This window comes from Sceloporus occidentalis, unplaced genomic scaffold (assembly GCF_023333645.1).
Source record: "Sceloporus occidentalis isolate IW3139 unplaced genomic scaffold, rSceOcc1.0.p SCAF_1, whole genome shotgun sequence".
Taxonomy (NCBI): domain Eukaryota; kingdom Metazoa; phylum Chordata; class Lepidosauria; order Squamata; family Phrynosomatidae; genus Sceloporus; species Sceloporus occidentalis.
This window is the reverse complement of record NW_028316981.1, coordinates 150,313,255-150,335,958: the sequence shown is the minus strand read 5'-3', so window position 1 is coordinate 150,335,958 and position 22,704 is coordinate 150,313,255. Positions and strand designations below refer to the sequence as shown.

Genomic DNA, 22,704 nt, shown 5'->3' with positions numbered 1-22,704 from the left:
GGCAAAGGCAGCAAAAGTCCAAAGCCAGGAAAAGTCCGAACCGCAAGTGAACCCAAGAGTCAGAGCTCAAATATCAACTCTTCCTCACACAGTCCACAGGGCCAGACAAAGGAGCCGATCAATGGAAGCCGGCTTTTATTTCGCAAGGCAAGCCACCCCCCCCAATTTCGTTAGCCAATGCAATTGATTGGCTTGATTTCTCAAGCCAATCACTGCTGCTAACGAAATTCAAAAATCGCGCCTAACCCAGCCCCCTGGGTTAGCCGTTAGCCCTTTAAATCCCTGGAAAGCCTATCGCTGCACTTTGCATTTTTTGAATTTCGCGCCGAAAAGGATTGCGTAACCCGAAGAATCTTTCGCAACCCGGGACAGCTTTTTCCAAGCCGCATTTTTCGTATCCCGAAAAATTCGTAACCCGGTCCTTTCGTATCCCGGGGTACCAGTGTAATAATAATAATATATTAGTTTGCTGAGGCACCAGAGCTCTCTGGCAGAGAAAGCTCAATGTCACACGACACTACAGTTCCCAGAATTCCATAGCACTGAGCCAGGACAGTTAAAGTGGAGTCAAACTAGATTATTTCACCAGTGTGGATGCAAACTAAGGGAAGGCAACTGTTACAAAGGAACAGAGAGTGGATTGGATTCAGGGAGGTGGTACTTTAGGGAGCATGGAGAATAAAGGAAACCGGATCATTTCTGCACTCCTCCAAAATGGGTTTCTTTCAGATCCGAAGGATTTACTTCCAAGTAAAGCTCCAGCTTCTTCACTGATTATTTTGCAGTGAAAGAATTTTATTATTATTATTATTATTATTATTAATAACAAATCTTTAATAATAATAATAATAATAACAACAACACCAAAGACAGATGTAGATGTGGCTGAAATGGATGAGGAGAACGACAGGAGGACAGATGTAGATGTGGCTGAAATGGATGAGGAGTACAACAGGAGGGCAGATGTAGATGTGGCTGAAATGGATGAGGAGAACGACAAGAGGACAGATGTAGATGTGGCTGAAATGGATGAGGAGAACGACAAGAGGACAGATGTAGATGTGGCTGAAATGGATGAGGAGTACAACAGGAGGGCAGATATAGATGTGGCTGAAATGGATGAGGAGAACAACAGGAGGACAGATGTAGATATGGCTGAAATGGATGGGGGCTGGAGGACCCTTTGAATTTGGCTGCCAGGGATGGGAAAATAGAAGGGAGGAAGAAACATGAAGCTAGCATTCACGTGAGGCTAGCATTCATGTGAAAATGGAACCAGAAAGTGCCCTCCCGGAAGTGCAAAGGTTCACAATGTGTTCAGAGCCCCACTGAGCATGCGCAAGGTTGCCAATTCAAATTGGTGACTCCGCATGGTATGTACTGGTGTGATAATTTATTTTGCACTCACTTTGCTTTGCCTCAAGAATGACCACAATTCCGCTCTTCATGTGAGATAATTAATCACGTGAATTGCCTTGGATTTGAATTGACTTTGTTTCCCCTTCCCTTTGGATTTGCTTTGGATTTTAGTTCAAACTTCACGTGTGATAAACTCCAAAGGCTACATTAGTCAGTTTCAACCAATTATGTTAATAAAGGCCTGTTACAGACTGCCAAAATAAAGCTGCTTCGGGTCTCTTTGGAGGTATGCTGTTTAAATGTTGCATGCATCCTAAGAATCCGGAAGCTGCACCAAAGCTGCACTCCAGTGCTTAGGAGTGGAGTGTGACTTTGGCGCGACTTCCGGACTCTTAGGACCCAGGCATCATTTAAATAGCATACCTCCAAAGAGACCCCAAGCAGCTTTATTTTGGCAGTCTGTAATAGTCTTACTTCCCAAGCACTCATATACTTTTTTCATATTTTTTTTATGGAGACCTCAGTCTGAACCCATGTCTAACCCCAACATCTTTAAACATGTGTTATAAGTAAGAAAAAAGAAAGGATTTTACCACAATTTACATTCAAATAATTTCTTTAATAAAATGCTTCATCAAATTCAGTGTAATAACATCTGGACAGGGAAAAATGATGAAAATTCTCCCTATGTACATTTTCCATCGGGCATATGTTGCAAACATCCTATCATAATTTAGTGTTGTTTGTTTAGGCAATTTTTTTTAAAAAAGGTATTTTTTTAACATTATAGTGCAGCATTTTGATATTTAGTTATTCAGCACCCAAAAAGCGCACCCTTTTTGTGCATCACAATAAACACAGTTTGACAAATGGATATTAATCCTTCTGGTTAGATAAATTGTTATGTAACCACAGAGGTAACTACAATTTGTAAAATGTTTGTGTATAAGCCATTTATCATTGACTGTTTTAACTCTGGATGACTTTAATGTATGGTGTAGATAGAGGGGCAGGAAGGATATCTTTATTGTGCTTCTTACAAAGATGAACATGGGGGCAGAGGATATGCATACCAGGAAACACTTTTTACCTGCCCACCCCAGAGAAGTACAGTTTGAGTCTCCTTATCCAAAATGGTTGGTTCCAGAGGTGTTTGAGATTTTAGTTTTTTGAGGATTTTGGAATACCCGCATTTGCATGCAGATGCATAATGAGATGAGCACCAAGTCTAAACATGAAATTCATTTACATTTCATATATACCTTATGCCCATAGTGTGAAGGTAATTTTATACAATATTTTAAATTATTTTGTTGATGGAAAAAAGTTTGTGTACTTCAAACCATCAGAAAGGAAAGGTGTCACCAGGGTGCTTTACAGACCGCCCAAAAGGGTGGTCTGCCGGCGCCTGTGTTTGCTGCGCCAGGGAACCGCAGCAGACAAACTGCGCGATTCCTTGGCACAGCAAAAAGAACCCACAAAAAGCGGGTTCTTTTTGCGGCACGGTAATGATGCCGCAAGGCGCCAATGACGCAGTTGAGGCGTCATTTCCATGCCGCAATGTCTGGACGCTAAGCATCCGCTACGTCAAAATGACGCCACAAGTGCGCCATTGGCGCCTTGAGGCGTCATTACCACACTGCAAGAAGAACCTGCTTTTTATGGGTTCTTTTTGCTGTGCCAAGGAATCGCGCGGTTTGTCTGCTGTGGTTCCCTGGACGCTGCCATTTTGTATGTGCTCGGCACATACTAGGGTTAGGGCGTCCGGAAAGGACACCCTTTTGTAACCCTAGTATATGCCGAGCACGTACTATTGGCGCGTCTGGAACGCGCCCATCTCACCTTTTTAGAATATTTCAGATTTTGGAATTCTGGATAAGAGAGTCTCAACTCGTAGCAATAAAGCATTCCATGGAGGATGCAAAATTACATTCTATATGTTAATGGTACTTCACAAATTAGGCTATTCCTCATGAATGATGCTATGAGCAAAATACAGGAATAATAAAGAACTCTCATGTATTGCTACCAGAAGCATTTCTGTCACTAATAAATTGCCAGAATGCTTTACACAGTCTTTAGGGAACATAGGGAATTGACCAGATGTTGTTTCACATTTTGGCAGGCTTATCTTTTCTCCATGATTACTTGAAGGATTAAAAGAAAAGAAAAACAAGAAAGGTGCCAGACATTTTGGCAGGCTTATCTTTTCTCCATAAGTGCTTCTAGGATTAAAACAAAACAAAACAAAACAAAAAAAAAACCCAAGAAAGATGGCAAACGTTCATGTGCACGCACTGGTTTGATTAGTGTGACATTAAGGAAAATACAGAACAAAAAACTGTAGCGTACATCACTCTGTTGCAATGGCTGAACAGCAATAATACTGTATGAATGTCAGGTTGACCCCACAGGGGTTACCAACAACAGCTCAAGCAGAATGTGACTTCTGAAAGCACCTAAATGCTGCAGAATGTTTGGAACTGGTGGAACATCTTCCATCTTGTTTTCACTCAGGTTTGTTGTCAGGTTTTCTAAGTCCCATCAGGAGAATCTTCTATTCTCTGCAAGCAATGAGATTAAAATAATGTAAGATTCCAGTTAAAATAGTATAAAAACTAACATCAAGCCTGCAAAAAGAAATTACATGCAAATGCAATAGCCCTCTGAATTTTAAATGTTCTTCCTTCAAAATTAATAAAAACATTTTAAATTAAAAATATAACACTAGTTATAGTTCTGCAACACATGCTGTTTAATTCCTAGGGTTTTTATATACTGTATATAATTTCAACTCCAAGTTATGAAAAGAAAGCAAAATATAGACATCTGGATTTTCAGTGACAAAACTGGGAGCTTAGAATTTAACACATGAGTTCAAAGTCCATTTGGACAACTTCCAATTCCTTGCTATATCATGAATAGAGCAGTAGCTACCATTACAAGAAGATCAATTTTGCCTCACTAGGAGGGGCTTCAATCCTTTTAAGAGTTCCAGATCAAATACAGAAAATTCATCCAATGTTTTCTGTGGGTTTTTTGGGCTGTGTGGCTGCGTTCTGGAAGAATTTATTCCTGACATTTTGCCTGAAACTGTGGCTGACATCTTCAGAGGGCAGTGCAACACACAAACTCCACCATTAACAGGGGGAAAAAAACATATCTTCCTCCCAAGCAAGGGTCCCACAGATATATATACTCCACACACTCCATGCCACCACCCTCTGAAGATGTCAGCCACAGTTGCAGGTGAAACATCAAGAATCAATTTTTCCAGAACGTAGCCACACAGCCCCCCAAAGCCACAGAAAACTATGGATGCTGGCCATGAAAGTCTTCAACTTCATAATTCATCCAGTGTTACAAAGCCTCATAAAAGATTGCCTGGGGACACACTGGGATTGCCTGGGGACACACGCCATTGGCAATGCCCAGCCTTGAGATTATGGAGCTAAAATGTATATTTAGCTGCCATGGGAATGCCAAGGCCTCCTTTATGAGGGAGAAGATGCTCTGCTCCTCTCAGAAGTGAAACACCCATGCTTTCTTCTATATTGAAGGGAGATATTTTCAACATATCATGGGCTTTAAATATAGTCAAATCTGATTTAAAACATCAGAAAAAATATCAGTAGGATAAAATATTTTGTATGGGGGAAAACTATGCCCCAGATGCATGTTTTGCTAGGGAAATGGCACACTGCACATTATAAGTTAAAAAACACACACTGATTGGCATTCTGTTCAGTATTTACGATATTGTAAGCCAGACTTACGCCATCAAAAAAATTGCAATTCACATTTATGGTCATGGCACCATTTCCATCAATGTGAATGATTTGAAACGCACCCTAAAAGCCAGGCAGCTAAACTAAGGAGTTCTAAGGCATAGAGAGAAGGGCACTGAAAAATGACACATCCAGGTCCCTTTCACAGCAAGGCACAATAAGAAAAGCAATTATGATAGGGCCTTGTAGGGGTCTTTGGGTTGTTTTTTACATGATACTTCACTGGTGGGAGGAGACTGGATGTGGTTCACCTCCTCCCTCTGCAGCACTTTGGAATTCCTTTGGTTGGTTGGCTTCTAAATCAGTTTGGGGAGACCGGATCATCCGACATAGATACAGCAAAAGAACCTCATCGTTGTACCTACATCTGACAATGCAGGATCTAGAACACAACTATGAACCACCAAAAACAACTTAACCTAATATATGAAGACTACTGATCAATAGCAGATGGGCACATGACATACAAAGTGAAAATTACATATCTAGGAAAGAACAGAAAAGCACTGTGATCAATCAATTAACTGACTTAAGTAAATTCTTGAAGAAATATGTCATAAAAAGTTCATAGAACAGTTCTTAATCTTCAACTGCTGCTCTTGATCAGTGGTTCAGCATTTTGGCTAACAGGATAATAAAAGGACTTTTGGTGAATTTCAGTATATTGAAAATTAAGAACTGTTCTATGAACTTTTTATGACATATTTCTTCAAGAGTTTACTTAATTCAATTAACTGATTATCACATTTTTTCTGTTTTTCTTTTCCCCCCTATACATGTAATTTCCACTTTGTACATTGTATACCTGCCTGCTATTGATCAGCAGGATGTAGGACATTATATATAACATTGCAACATATGTATCCATAACAAACAACAATATTCCACTGAAGGGTTACCCTTCGGATCTGGAATGTTTGTGGAATTGCGTTTTTTTTCTTTTTACTTTATGTGAAATCCAAAGACTACTGAAGACCAGTTCACATCACCATCTAAACATTCATGGACCATGGGGAGAGAAAAATTAAAAGTGGTTCCCAGGTGTTGTTCCTGTAACTACCTGCAGGATCCAGCTTTTATCATGCAGTGATCAATGGTTTTTTTTCTCAAACAAGTTAATACTTATAACATTTCCAATTTCTTTTCTTTACACCCACCAAGCTTCCAGATGGGAGATATACTTTAACTTCAAAGTAAGCTCACTTGAGGAGGACTGACCACAAAATGTCACACAAGAGGCATATCCAAATGTACCCATAGGGGCTTGACAGACCGCTCCGAAAGGGCGGGCTGGAGGCACCCATTTTTGCTCCTGAAGGAGGCCACAGCAGGCAAACTGCACAGCCTCCCTCTACACTAAAAAGAATCCGCTAAAAGTGGGTTCTTTTTGGTGCATGCGGCAGATGGCATGAGTGCACCATTGGTGCACTGTCATGCATCGATAACGCAAGCGCGTCATCATGGCAGCCCCCATGTGGACGGGGCTGCGCCATGATAGCACCGCCGCCACACGGTAGGGCTCAGGAGCATGCAGTCGCTCTGCATTCCCGAGCCCTAAAATTGGCCCCAGACTGTTACTTTCTGTCAGTCTGTACCGGGCCATAGTTACAATTTTGTGCATTTATCAACTTTCTAGGTGTTTCACAGTCACAATAACAGCAAAACATTGTCCATGATATTTAAAACTGCTGTATTCTTTACTGGAATATCATATCCCATCTTAAATAATGAATCACTGACTAGGCACTAAGAAAAGGCATCCACAAATTACACAAAGAATTTGAAGACTATTATATTAGGAAAGCACTATTAAGGAATTAGCTGAATCAAAATAAGACATTTTCTAGAAAAATTCCCACATGGATATCCCCACATGAGGCATTCCAAGGAAGATTGTGAGCATTAGATGTCTTTAAGACATCTTAAAGAAATAACTATACAAATACACAATGAAGCCCCTGAAAGAATTGAAAGAACTGTATCCTAAATTACATTGGCTTCCATTCAAAATGGATTTAAAACTGGAAGGTTTGAGGGAAGAAGAAAATGAACTAGACAAAGTGCTTAATAATACAGAGAAAAAGAAGACATTTAAATTCTATAAATTACTTTGACTAAGAGAATTAGAGCAAGATCAAATCAAGAATGCAATGATTAAATGGTCCTTGGACACAGAAAGAGAAATAGACATAGAAATCTGAGCTTATTCAAGGAAAAAAATTCAAGAATGAAATGGCAGAACTTAAAGAAAAGTTACTTAAAAATTACTGAATGCTGGTATTTGACTACACTAAAAATTTCAAAATTATAAAAAATTGAGAAAAAACAAATGTTGGAGGTGTAATCAAATAGTAGGATCATGATATCACATTTGGTGAAATTGCCCTCTCATGAAAAATTACTGGAAAAAGATCCACATAACAATTTGTGAAATTTTAAGAACTGACTTTCAAATGTTATCAGAAATATGTCTGCTCAATATGATAAACACAACTACAAACACATCAAAAAAGTGCACTGGAGGGTACAGCACCAAGAATACTACTAGCAAAAAAATTGAAAGAAAAAGAAACTCCAACTATAGCTGACTGGCTGATGAAACTAATAGATATGCAAAAACTTTTAGACAAATTAATGACAATGACAAGGAAGACAGAAGACAACTGGGCAGTAGTAGAATAATGTAAAAAGAAATGGTTATGACAGAGAAAAAGGAAAATAACATAAATTGGATAATTATTTGGTCAAAAACAAGAAAGAGTACAAATAACAAGCCTGAGAAACTATTTGAAAAACTGATGTTTATTCAAATCTGGAGTCAGGAAAAAAAAAGATGATTTTATAAACCAGATTAATGAAGGGAAGTACCAATGTAAAATTAAGAAAATAATTGAGTGTATGTTAAACAAATGTGTAAGAAACAACAGAAGTGTATTGGAATGTGTTTTATATGACAACAATACTTATAAATTATTATTATTATTTGTTGCTAAAATAAAGTACAAATAAAGTAAAAAAAGAATAAAAGAAAGAAAGAGAAAGAATAAAAAGAATAAAAGCAGGGAATTGTCTGAATAGTAGACTGTATCCTACAATATGGCATCCTTTACTTCTTTATTAATTTGCTGTTTAAAATATAATGTGTACACCGCATCAACTAAAGGTAAGAGACTTTTCTATCATACCAACTACATGAAAAAAGCAAGTAAAGATAATGGAGAAGAAAGTTGAAGAGGGAGTAGCAAATTAAGTCAAGTTGTACGGCTGGAGCAAGTCAAACACAATACCAGATTCGTCTTTAGTGAAGTGGTTGTCTCATTGTTAAGATATTTCCTTTTAATATGTTTTCAGAAACTGGTGGTAGCTATTAAATAGCACAGAAAGATTGCCAGCTCTGATTCCAGGAAGGAAACCCCCACCCAGTTCCTTTCTGAGTAATTCAAAATTTGCTCACAATGGTTTCAAAAACTAGCTTGAGACAGAATTCCGTATGAAGGCAAAGAGCTGATGAGACCACTTGCCATGAAAGAGAGAGAGAGAGCACCAATATGGTGATGATCAGGATATCCAGAATTCTGCCTTAGATAATTAGAAAAGGGAGGTCCATGAGTTCAAACATCTTGACTATGGGATAGGTAGGTGACATGTTAAAATAATCCCATATATCCCTGCAGTGAAATATGTTCAGAATGAAGTTGTGTAGACTCTTTCCTGTTCAGATATTATTTAAATGTAGGACTTGATCCAATTTGGATTTAAGACAGTTTATTTTGATCTAAAAATGTTCACATAAGTAAGTTTTGATTGGTGTACTTAAAACCAAATTGATAGTTCTTGAGATTATAATCTTCTTGAGGACTCTCCTTCAAACATTATTGTTTAAACCTGAACAAGTAACCTATTTTGTGCAAACTCCAGAGAATGCTGAACATATTAATTACATGTATAGAGATTTTGTAGCACCTTTGAGACTAACTGAAGAAAAGAGAAAAAGAACAAAGTTTCTAGCATGAGCTTTCGTAGACTTTAGTCTACTTCTTCAGATGCTTATGGTGGAGGGGAAGCCAGGGACAGACAAGAGTGCAGGAGTTTAACTGAAGAAAACTAAAAAGGAATGTTGACTACTTCAGACCCAGGGGCAGTACAGACCGCCCCGAAACGGTGGTCTGCACTTGCCCATTTTAACTGCAGAAGGACACCGTAGCAGCCAAACCGTGTGGCATCCTTCTGCAGTAAAAAAAACCCTGGTTTTTCTGGGTTCTTTTTGTGGCGCGTTGCGTACGTCACGAGTGTGCCATTGGCAATGCACAACAATGTGCAGACACTGCATGGTGGCAGCGTCATCATGGCGGCACCCTTGTGGAGAGGATGCCGTCATAATGATGACACCCATACGGACTAGGGTTCTGGAGCATGTGGTTGTGCTGTGTTTTGGAACCCTAGTTTCGGCGCTGGCATGTTGCTTTTGGGCGGTGTGTCTTGCACCTCAGTCAGCATGAGTAGAACCTATGAGCTCTACATGATACGTAGAGCCCCACACACATAAGAACGGCATCCCATTGTTTGCACTTGTTGAGAAAGAAGATATCTGTCTGTATCTGGGCAAGTTTCTTGAAGAGGTTGATGGATTTCCACTTCATTCAGCTAAATTTAGTGCTTTCTATAGTGGTAGAATTTAAAGAAATAGAAGAGTGGTGTAACTGTTAAAAGTTCTAAATGCCATGTTGGGAAAAGAGAAAGCCGGTACCTAAGATATGTGGTGAGGAAGTGGAAACATCAAGGCTAAAAGCTATAATTAATTGGCCGATTCCAACTTTATTTTTTTATTCTTTTTTTCAGTTAGTCTAAAAAGTGCTACAAAATCTCTATACATATTAATTCTACAGACTAACACCGCTATATCTTTAAATATACATTCTATGTTTCCCACAAATGTTTTAAAGAACTGGAGGCTCACTGCTGCAACATGTTTTGGCCTTGAAGATATAGAGAAATAATTAAGTGATAATAGATGCCTCGTATGTTAAAGGATGCACACAAAATCTTTAAAGTGTGAAGCAGCCCTTGACCTCTTGTTTGTGAAAAGTGCCACGTTCTCTCTCTGCCCTGTTATTAAATTAGACAAGCCAAGCTCCTTGCCTAGAATTGCTGTGGGAAAGCCCTTGCTGAAAAAAGCCCTTAAGTTTCAGAAAACAGCAGGTGAAGAAAGCAAGGATCATGAAACAGGTTTTGAGGAGCATCTATCTCCCTTTAAACAGTGATGGCTCATGCCTTTCATGTGTGGTCGGGATGGTGAATCTTTAGCTGAATCTAATGAGCTATCCAAGTTGCTGAACCTATTTCAAGGATAAGATTCAGGATCTTAAACCCCTCAGTATATTTGCTGCCTCAATACACATGGAAGTAGGGTTGCCAGGTAACATAAGGGAGAGGGCTCCCCTACCTTTAATGGCTGTATAGGAGGTTCAGTAGGTGGCTCTTGTCATGCAAAGGGAATTTCAGCAAGTGCTGCTTCCATGACAAACACCACCTGCTAACATTTCCTCTTCTACAAAACCAGGCCCAAATACCTAAAGACAACTAGATCCCATCTGATCTTGGAAGCTAATCAGGATCAGTCCTGGTTAGTACTTAGATGGGAGACTACCAATGAATGCCAAGTTTGTTATTGTTAGTTGCCTTCAATATGATTTTGACTTATGGCAACCATATGAATGAGATGCCTCCGTGTTACACTATCCTGAACAGCTTTGTTCAGATCTTGCAGGACTAAGGGTCATGGTTCCTTGATTGAGGTCATTCAATGAATACAAGCTGCTGTAGGCTACATTTCAGTGGAAGGAATTGGTAGAATCACCTCTAAGTAGTCCTTGTTTAAAAAAAAACCCTACAAAATCCATGAGGTAACCATAGGTCAAGGTGAATCCAAGTTATGTACACACAACCCTTAAAGATACAGGAGCCCTCTCCCTTATTTCACCTGGCAATCTTATATGGAAGACAACAGCTGTCAGAACCTTTAAATCTCTCCATGTGGCAGAGAGAAAAGGCAGCTGCAGCATCTCCTGCCTGTTCCTTCCTCTCCCATGTCATTCCATTCCAGATACGTTCAGTTTTGTCACCATTAAGGTCTTGCTGATAATTCATCCCTGTAATTTCACTTTTACAACCAGACCTTAATGTTATGGGAAATAAAGGCCCAGTACAGATGGGCAGGAAGGGATGGCAAGACATCGCCCTTTTCTGCCCCAGATTGTTGCAGTGGCAATCACACAGACGTGGCAACGATCCATCCCAAAAAGGAGCTGCGAAATGTAGCTCTTTTCAGTGATACTGCCAAGGCATCATTGGTGTCCTGGCACACAGCGATGAAGTGAGTGTGGTGCCGTGACATGCGGACGCTGCGCTGCGCTTGCGTCATCATGGCAATCCCCATGTGGATGGGAGGCCACCATGATGGCGGCATCTGTACAGACTAGGGTTTGGGAGTGTGTGCGCTCCCGAACACTAGAATTGGTGCCGGCATGCCTCTTGTTGCCCGTATGTACGGGGCCAGTACATACTAGGGGTTGGCCGAGGATGCAGCGTCCAATTAGGCCTCACCCCTAGTACGTACAGGGGGCGTAAAAATGGTGGCGCCCAAGTGTATAGTCCCCAAAAAAACGACAGGGCACTAAGGGTACAGACGGGCAGCTCTGTGTCGCCCATATTTCCAGCTTGTTGGTGCCGCAGCAGCCTCACCGCACAGCACTGACATACTGCCAAAAAGAAGCCGCTCTAAGCAGCTTCTTTTTTGTGCCGCCATAAAGGAGAAGTGGCGCCACCATTACATCACTTCCTGGAAATGACATGTGGATGCTGCGTGGTGTCGGCATCATCATGGCACCCCCTACATGTTCAGGAGGGGGTCATGATGCCGCCGTCTGCCTGTACTTGGGCTTGGGAGTGTGCGGTTGCTGCATGCTCCTGAGCCCTAGTATCGTCGCCGCCACCACACCGCTTCCAGCTGATATGTACAGGCTTCAAGTTATTAATTATTTGTGAGGGTTGTATGGTTACCATGAAGGACTGGGAGGCATGCTCATGGCATCTTCTATACCATGTGACAAAATAACCTGTCTGACTTTGGATACTGTGCACCTTGACATGGATGGGATGTCACTTGCTTCTCTGCTTCAGGATGTAAAATATATTCTAGCTCAGATCTGAACTATTTGGGGCTTTATAATAGAACAGAATCCTGAAATGTGCCTGAAAAAATATAGGAAACCATTGCTGTGTGCCCTCAGTTCAGTTCCAACTTATGGTGACCCTATCACAGGGTTTTCTTGGCAAAATTAGTTCAGAGGGGATTTGCCTTTTCCTTCCTATGAGACTGAGAGAATGTGACTTGCTCAACATCATTCTGTGGGCTTCCATATCCAAGTGGGAATTTGAACACTGATCTCCTGAGTTGTAGTCGAATGCTCAAACCACTACATCACACTGGCTTTCAGGAAGCCATTACACAGAAAGAACTGTTTTGGTGAGTCTTTTTTGTAAAAAGGTTTAAAGATTACTGCCTTCTTTTAAATGACAAAGGAGCCAAGAGTAAACTATTAGTAACTTCTTCTAATTGTTGAGAAGCAAATGTAGAGGGAGTTTATCACATACAAGCATACACTCGATCTCCACCTTGCTTTACACAAAATGAAATTGAAGTTCCCCCTTCTGCACATCGCTAGTTATGGTTCTGCTGCCCTTAAAGCAGTTTAGGATTGCTCCTTGGCCAAAGGCCCACAAAAATGTCAAATAGCTCCTTTTCTTGACAGCGTTCCATCGCTGTGGATCTCCTACCCCTTTTAAACTGGTCAAACTTAAAATATTAGCATTTTTTGTAAAAGTCATAAAATGCTTTAATTTGAGCTGGCTTTGGGATGTTCGGCTTGTCTAAGTGTGAGACCCAAGGTAAACCAGAAGTAGAAGCTAATTCACAATGAACTGTGATGAGGCATATCCGATTCCTTTATAAAATTAGATCTGTTTATTATAACAAACTCAGTGACCTTCAGTCCTGTGCCAGCCAGATGTAAACAATACAAAGTATCTCTTCCTATCTTAATGAGGATATGGATGTTGACTAACAGAAATACCTGGTATGTGCATGTATGCAAGCATTTTATATCAGAGACTGATGCAAATGATGCTACTGTTAAAATCATTTATTCATAAATTTATTCCTTTATGATTTAAAATATCCTTCAGAGCCTGCTCATATTATCAGAGATAACCAACCCTTTCTTCTGTGTCCTTATCTATGGGTTTGCTTTTATTTTATTTTTCTTAACAAATACCCACTAATTCCACAGGTCTTTAAACGTATTCAGAGGATCCTCTCCCTCATACAGTGAAATACCTATGGCCTGAAATTACATTCATTGGAAAAGGCTGACAGATACGCAACTCAAAAAGTTTTGGATTTTGGAGGATGTTGGATTTCGGAATTCCAGATAAAGGATACTCAACCTGTATAATAACTAATGCAGAGAAGTGGTAGAACAAAAATGGTAGAACAAGAAACTTGTTCAACAAGATCTGAAAAAATTAAGGAAAATCTTTAACCAAGAGTGGAGGTACCATGGAACCAGCAAGGAAACACATTATATGACCATAAAGAAATAAAAAGACTATGCAAACAGTACATTGAAGAACTGCATAAAAGAGATTAAAGGATGACAGATTCATTCAAGGAAGAACCTCCAGTGTTAGAAAATGAAGTGGAAGCTGCACTTAAAGCACTTGAGAGAAGTAAATCACCAGGAGCAGACGGCATGCTAATACAGCTCTTTCAAGATGAGACAGAATCCACTTAGTTCTAGTTAAAATTTGCCAACAAATATGGTCAACAAAGCAATGGCCCACAGATTGGGAATGTTCAATATACTTTCCAAATCCCAAGAAAAGGAATGTCAGGGTTTGTGGTAGCCGCTGGACCGTTGCATTAATTTCCAATGCAAGCAAAGCGATACTCAGAATTCTACAACAAAGAATTTAATCATACATGGAGCAGGAAACATCAGATGTCAAAACTGAATTAAGCAAAGGAAATGGTATTATGGATCATATTGCAAACATTCATTGGATAATGAAGTGGAGCAAAGAATTTCAAAAGAAATTCAGCCTGTGCTTTATAGATTATAGCAAAGACTGATTGCATAGATCATGAAAAACCATGGATTGCTCTTAGAGAAATGTGTTTGCCACAACATTTCATTGTCCTGGTTTATAGCCTGTACTCTGGACAAGAGGCTACTGTCAGAACAGAATACAGTGGTACCCCGGGATACGAATTCACCGCGTTACGAAATTTCCGGGGTACGAAAAAGTTAGATTTAAAAAAACTGTTCCGGGTTACGAATGATTTTTCGGGTTACGAAAATCTTTTCGGCGCGTTTCGGCGCAAAATTCAAACCGCGGCTAGCGGCTAGCGGCTTTCCAGCGGCTTTTTCGGGTTGCGAAATGTATCGGGTTACGAACGGCGCCGCGGAACGAATTAAATTCGTAACCCGAGGTAGCACTGTACAGAGAAACAGAATCGTTTCCCAAATCATAGGAGTTTATCGGACAAGGGGAATTGGAAGTCTAATCCAATGGCAATCTGAACGCAATCATGGGGTTTAATGTTATTGTGTGATAGATTGCCACATGCAAATTCGGGCAATGGCGAGCTAGTTCGAATGCAATGTGTATTTACTTAATTGTGCGAAACTAGTAACTTTAATTGAATGCGTTCTGGCCCCACTTTCTTTTCATTCGAATTTAAGAGAAATTCCTCCCATTTGATAAACTCCTAAGTCGCCAACATTTCCAATGAGGGCAAGGAAAAGGAGAGCACGCTTCCTGGCCATGAAAGCATTTCAACTAGTAGTTTCTCCCATCCCTCTGAGATGTTTTCATGGACAGTCTTTGGTGGCTCCTGGGTAAGTCTTTTTCAGGGGGCAGTGGCAAATTCTGACAGGATCGGAAGCCAACTATGAGTCAGCTGTGATCCTTCTAATCCAATGGAGTCCAATTATTTGATTTATTAAAAGAGTTATACTTTACCTACGCTCTCTTCAGTTATTTGTGATGTGAATTATGCTTACTACCAAAAGACAGATATTGTAAGAATACACAGTGAACTGAAACAGGCTATAGATGGCACTGATTAATACAAAACAGACACTAAAATCTTCTGCTTTTTCAGCTGTCTCCCCATTTCTTATGTCACAAAGGAATACTTACAGAATGCCTGTTTTCCTCAGCATCTGAAAATTAAAAAGTTATAAAACAAAGTTTAGAAACTGAAATAGAATTCACTAACATTTTCCATTCAGTGTGGAAACACACAAATACCTACATGTACTAACAAGCATTTCAGTTGCTCTTAGGGTCTCAGTTACATTTATGTCATATTTATCACAAAAATAAACATTTGGGGCTTTTTCACACAACATAGTTGATGTGCTATGATTCCACTTTAACTGCCATGGCTCTATCCTATGGAATCCTGGGATTGGCAGTTTAGGGGAGGGACCTTTGGACTCCTCTTCTGGGGAGCCCCTCTGGGCAACCTGCAAACACCCCAGGATTCCATCAATAGCAACCATGGCAGTTAAAGTGGAATCACAGTGCTAGAAATGTGTAGTGTGAAAGGGCCCAGGGTTTCCATTCCCTCAGCCCTATACAGTGGGCTCTTGGTATCTGCTGGAGTTTGGGTCCAGGATGTCCCCTGGATACCAAAATATGTGGATGTGCAAGTGCTATTAAATACAAAGGCATAGTAAAATTGTGTCTCTTATATAAAATGGCAACATCAGGGATTTTTTTTATTGAAATGTATGTATTTTTTAAAAATATTTTCAAGCTGTGGATAGTTGAATCTGTAAATAAAAAAAATCTATGGATATAGAGGACTGACTATATTAAATACATTCACATTAAAGGAAAGTCTTTAATGTTTTGACATTTCCATGGTATTTCTTTACTGGCAGTACAGAAGTGACACACTGTCTGATAATTTCTTGTGGCTGTTGGTGAATCTTTGTTTAATTACAGAAATTCAGTTGGAAGGCCTCTCATTTGGAAGACCATTTGAATAATCTTTTGCAGCATTAATTTGCTGTTCGTATGTCAACACTGACTTATGGCATTTCCTTCACAAGCTTTCCTCTGAGCCAGAGAAAGTGTGACTTGCCCAAGGTCACTCAGTGGGTTTTTGCACAGTAGGGCTGCAAACTCCGCTCTCTTGGAGTCCTGGATCAACATGCAAATCATACCCAATGGAACACCTGAAAATGATTAATCAAAGCGGACATATAAAGACGCACTGGATAAATATAAAATCAGTCTCCAGCATTTCACATATAAAAACTGGAACTCATGTGGCCATGCAACATCAGAGTGGGGTCATGATGGACAAAGTTATTAATGAAGAAGAACACACAAACTAGGAGAAGCTGCAGTTGTTTGCTCTTGCTTGAGTCCACAGAGAAGGGAAAGATTTCCTCCCCCTCCCCCTCCCCCCCCTCTGCACTCCCCCAGCTGATTTAAATGAGTGCAAACTACTTTTGCGCTTTGAACTCAGTTTTACAGCAGCTGAAGTTGAGGACTAAGAAGCTTATCACACCAATTTTACCGCACAACAAAGTGTACTCAAAATGGCTCTATTTCGTCCCCCGGCCCTAAGCCATCCCCATTCAGTGCTGAGGAGTGTCCTTTGCTTCAGTCGGAAGAATTCCGACCGAAGCAAAGGATGCTTCTCAACACTGAATGGGGACGGCTTGGGGCCAGGGATGGAATGGGGCCATTTTGAGGACACTTTACTGTGCGGTAAAATCCATTTTTCCTCAGACTTCCACGGCCCCGAGCGGCCCCTTCCCGTGCCCATAACGAAAAAATGTGTGCGATAAGCTTCTAAGAGGGAAAGTGGAAGAAAAACAGAGAAACTGGGATATATTAAAAGCAGATGAAAATGGGATGGCAGAGGATTAATCGGGACTATCACTACTAATTTGGAACAGTTGGAAGGTATGCTACAGCAACTCCACCTTTGTCATTAAAAACAAGGTTTCTCCTTGCCACACAGTTCTTCTGCTTCTCAGGGCATATATTCTTCCTCCCCATAAAAAAAAAACTGGGTCAGTGTCTTACATTATTAGAGAAAACTTTTCAATAGGATTTTCCGCACTCTTCTCAAACTGTAATTTCTAGGGTTCCCTAAGGAAAGCTGCAGACAAGAGCTCAAAATTAATGTATCTTGTTGATTTTCCTCTTTGCTTTCATGTTATGCTAGTTTTATCTGCATATACTCAGGAGAAATATGAGAAAAATAGATAGAAAGCCAAAGTGAATTACAGTGGGCCTTTGGTATCCACTGGGGTTTGGTTCCAGGACCCCTTGTGGATACCAAAAACCATGGATACTCAGATTTCATTATAAACAATAGTGTAGTAAAATCGGGTCCCTTATATAAAGTGACAAAACCAATGTTTGTTTTTTGGAATTTATGTATACATAATAATATTTTCAAACTATGGCTGGCTGAATCTGTGGGTAAGGAAGAATCTGTTGATATAGAAGGAAAACTGTATTTTACAGTGGGTATCCATTGGGGTTTGGTTCAAGGTTTCTCCTGGATACCAAAATCTGCAAATTCTCAAGTCCTATTATATACAATGGTGTAGTAAAATATTGTCCTTCCTTTTAAAAAAGGGCAAAATCAAGGTGTGCTTTTTGGAATTTGGGGGGACGTGGGAATATTTTCAAGCCATGAATGTGGAATCCATGGATGCAGGCTCTGTGGACAATGAAGGTTGACTGTAAGAACATCCATGTAAGGTATTATAAGGATGTACTTAGAAGTTATTATAAGTACATTATTAGAAATCATCTCTCTTTCTCAGATTGTAACAACACCACCTCCTCACACAAAGTACCACAAAGCTGCTTTCTACCCACTTGATGAAATAGCAGTCTTAATAGCAGCTACCTCTCGCTTTGACACAGGTTGCCTCCTAAAGTTAAGAGGAAAGGGTCTGGATTTGGAATTCCCTTCCCTGGCCCAGTTCCCAGTCCAGCTATATAGTAAAATACGAGACTGGACTGGACTTTTGGTGGAAATCACAGGGAAAAACAGCAAGCAGAACTTTGCTCAGCTCCTTTATCAGAACTGACAGGATCTAGATAAAGGTCAGCAATTCACTTCACCAACCATTAGATCAAAAGGCTTTTAGAAATAAACAAATATGAAATAAATTATTTGAGGGCATTTTTAGTATGCTAAGTATTGTACTAGCAGGAAAGAGGAAATTATAAATTTTGTGTATTTCCAAAACTTCAAGTGAAGGGATGTTTGTTAATTACATTGTGGCTGGTGGAGTGGGTGAGGCCAGAGAAAACCAAAGGATATCTCATGTCTTTATCGCCCTAAATCAAAAATCTACATGGCCAGCAACATTTTTCACTAAGTCCAGTCTGATACATATCTGTAACATGCCCTATTGGTATTTTCAGTCTTTGACATCCAGCTAAATCATTGCTTAATTTCTAAGATGCCCTTGAGAAATATGAAAAGACACACTTTCCACAGTCCCCATGTTTCAATGTGCATTTGGCAAGCTTCATAACTTTTGAAAAGGAGATGTATATTGTAAACATGCCACACATAGTAGAAATGTAGCTCCCTGGGATGCATGCACTGCGTCCTTACAACAGTGTCTGTTTTGCCCTTTCAGAGGTAGTTCACCAGGCATGTGTATTCACATGCCATATAGTATGCAAAGTAGCCACAGAAGGTCAATTCATTTACTCTGAGTACTCACTGGTGAATATCTACAGGTTGGTTTCTTGTTTAAAAGGCAACAAAATATGACAATTTTAAAGAAATGGACCATGAAGCAACTGAATTACTGAAAATACGCGTTTTGCTATTTTAGAAGTTATTAGCTTCCCAATTTTAGAACGCAGCATACTAAGGAGTTTATCACATGGGAGGAATTTCTCTTAATTTCGAATGAAAAGAAAGTGGGGCCAGAATGCATTCATGTGAATTCGCTAGTTCAGCGAATTTACGTGAATTTGAATTGTGTTCGAACTGTTTTTCCATTGCCTGAAAATAGCTTGCCATTGCCCAAAATTGCATGTGGTAGTCTATCACGCAATAACGTGAAACCCCATGATTGCGTTCAGACTGACTTCCCATTGCTGGAAATTGCGTGTGGTAGTCTATCGTGTAATAATGTTAAACCCCATGATTGCATTCAGATTGCCATTGTCTGATAAAGTCCACAGATGTTTTTATTTCATTGGGCACAACTCAGCCCAAAATAAATTCCTTGTTTGAACATTTAATTGAAAATTTGTGTTTTGATATTTCAGAGCTATGTGGCTAGAGAGAAAATTGGCTATCCAATTCAAGAACAGTAGTCCTAGACCTCTTTGTTTTATGGGACTCAGTCTAAGCAAAATAAAGTCCCTGAAGTGGCAAAGTACTTGACTTCATTAAATAAACATGGATTGCAAAATCCTCAATCCTGGCTAGATTGTAAAATCCATTCTGACTTGCCACAAAGAGTCACTTATTTTATTCAGTCCATAATGTATTTCTCTTAGGGTAATAAAGTTTCTAGCTCCAAGTTGCTTGGTAGGGTGGTTTGCCAATGGTCAGCTGTTTGGAGAAGCCCTTATAGTCTGGACACTGAGAAGGATGTTGAAGTTTTCAGTCCGGCTGGGGCAAAATTATTGTATCATTGATACAGGAAGAGCTGTAAATAATTAATGGATAAGGAGAGAGAAAAAAGAAAGAAAGAGAAGGAAGGAAGGAAGGAAGGAAGGAAGGAAGGAAGGAAGGGCTTCAGTTCTCATCACCTTTGTACTCTGGCAAATCAAAACCAGCTATAAGAAACATGAAGTGGAGTGGCAAAAGGTAGGAAAGAGGGTGAATTTCACATACAGATTGAAGTAACACTTATCCAAAAATCCAAAATCTAAAACTTTTTTTCATGGGTGGCTGAAGCAGTGATATCCTTGGTTTCTGATGGTTCAGTATACACAAACATTCTTTCATGCACAACATTATTAAACATATTGTATAAAATTAATTTCAGGCTATGTGCATAAAGTATATATTAAACAAACGAATTTAGTGTTTTAGCCTAGGGTCCCATCTCCACTATGTATATGCAATATTTCCAAAATTCTAAAATCTGAAACACTTCTTGTTCCTGATTTTGGATAAGGGATACTCAACCTGTATTGCTTTGAACTCATTAGACCGCCATCTGGTTATAATGGTTACACCAGTACCATCAAATATGTAAAGATTAGATAATCTTTAACATACTTAAGTATAAAGGTTCTTGCAATATTTGAATTTAGAAAGCTATATGGGGATGAGAACAGAACAGCCATGAGATGTTGGCTGTAGGCCTCTTCACATAGGAAGTTATTAAATGATTTTGCAGACCATTTAGTGTGAAATATATCCAGTCTAACCTATGAAGCGCCAAACATAAGTAGGATTTTGTTAGGAAAGGTCTTTCAGACAAGAGGACCCTTCAGAGGTATAATGTTCGTAAGCTGCTAAAGAAGGTTTCCTGAGCTACAGAACCAACTTATTCCAAAGTGTGAAATAAAGCAATGATTTCTCATGCCTCTTTCTGCTTAAGAATATTTGTTTTTCCACAGCACATTGTAGGTGACCATGGGATCCTGAGCATTTCCTGTCTTAACAATCAAACTACCTCTTAGCATCTGACTCATTTTCCCAGTGCAAACACCCATGGAGGAACATGTTTATTAGAACCATTTCCAGAGGTGTAGTCATATCAGCCTGCTGCAACAAAATCAGCCAAGTCTCTTGGTGGAAATTTTAAGACTCACAAGTCCATTATGCCATAAACTTTAATGGACCAGAGTCCATTTCACCAGATGGAAGAAATATAATCCAAAATTGGCAGGCATCATTGTAAACATGATTGAAGGGTAGCTGGAAATTGAAAGGAAAACAAAATGAAGAAAGAACAGACAGTGATAATTGCATAAAAACAAAAAAGTTACAGTTAATACAGCACTGTTGCATGGAAGGCAGTTAAGGACTTTATTACACAAGCCTTGGCCTAACCTTGGTCTTGCTGCAATTGGGTTATTAAAAGAGAACAAAAAATACCAGTTTTGGAGGTTTTATTACCTTCAATTGTATGATGGGGGATTTTTGCGCCATCAACTGTCCCCACATTCTCTCTTCCTCTTTCCCCCTTAATGCCGCCTTCCTATCCTCTGCCCTGCTTTTCTTATTTTTTTAATTTTTTTTCTATTTTTAACACAATTCCAGAGTTATGGGAATGCGATATCATATTTTAAAAAAAGAAGAAAAAGAAAAGAAAGTGAAAAGAGAAGTAAACAGTGTGCCTGAGTATAGTGAGAGGGGGAGAGAGTGGGTAAGGGGAAAACCGACACCATCGGGACTGACACAAACTATCACTATCACACCTGAGGAGTAATGGGGCGGCAGCGCAATTGGCGCTTATTGACTGATTTTCCCACCCATGAAAAAATGCCCTCTAACAACACTTCAGAGCTTCACAACAGAGAATGGCCTCCCCCTCCCACCATACCCACCAACACTACACAATAGAAAGGACTCATAAGCAGAGTGAAGTTCACAGGAAGCTTTGTATAAGGGAAATGATTCTCAGGTTTGATGAGGGAGTGTGGAAGAGGGGACAACATCTCATTTCCCACAGCCTTTGGAAAAGAAAGAAAGAAATCTGCCCTGGTTCTTGTAGCTGGGCCAGTAAGTGTCAGGGCTAGAAGACAGGATACACACACAAACACACACACAGCTACTATAATGCAGTGCAGCTCTCTAGTTTTCTCCATCTGGGTTTACCAGAAAATGGAAATAATACTTTTTTTGTCAGCCAGAATGGTTACTATCTATGTAGCAGAGGGGATTCTGTGTGTTGCACTGGCAAAAAAAATAGCTTTGAATTCACGACAGCCATAATTTGCAGAAATAAAAAAGAAGTACTGTAGTCAGTGCAGGAGAGCACAACCTGTTCTTCTGCTCAAATTGTTCCCAGAAGAATCAACCCTATTGCTAACTGAAAAGGCTCTACTGGCCTCGATTCTCTTTCTAAAGCATGATAGAATTATGCTAAGAAAAGCCTTTAAAAGATGCAGGCTAAAAGAATTTGAAAAGTGGTGCATGAAAGCCAGGAATATTAGCCACCTTGAGTTTTGTTGCATTTCCCTTTTCTGAAGATTAGCTCCAAAGCAAATGCCACATCTGTGTGTAGCTGCTTCCGTATCAATGCTATCAAGGATCATCTCCATAAACATCTACATGGTTACATTTCAATAAATAATGCAATAAAGCCTGCAAAAGGGCTTTGCTGTTGGGTGATGCCCTCCTTATCTCTTTGAAACACTTTTCCTGTGTGTCAGTCAGGAAAAGCAGACGCAATTAGAACAATACACTGTTATTACACTTCCAAAAATAACTGAATCTGCAGCCGGTTGTGTGCAGCAGAGAAGG

The 22,704-nt window shown here is 39.8% G+C and overlaps 1 protein-coding gene across 1 annotated transcript in view; it reads right to left on the bottom strand.

The window, feature by feature from the left end:
* Positions 1-1,957: 1,957 nt before the first annotated feature.
* Positions 1,958-22,704, bottom strand: part of PECAM1 (platelet and endothelial cell adhesion molecule 1) — a 55,641-nt gene continuing 34,894 nt past the window's right edge. The window contains exons 15-16 of the mRNA XM_089476950.1: positions 15,411-15,433; positions 1,958-3,923 (exon numbers count right to left, since the gene is read on the bottom strand). Coding sequence (XP_089333076.1) covers positions 3,894-3,923; positions 15,411-15,433 — 53 coding nt within the window. The 3' untranslated portion in view covers positions 1,958-3,893. The remainder of the gene's footprint in view (positions 3,924-15,410; positions 15,434-22,704) is intronic.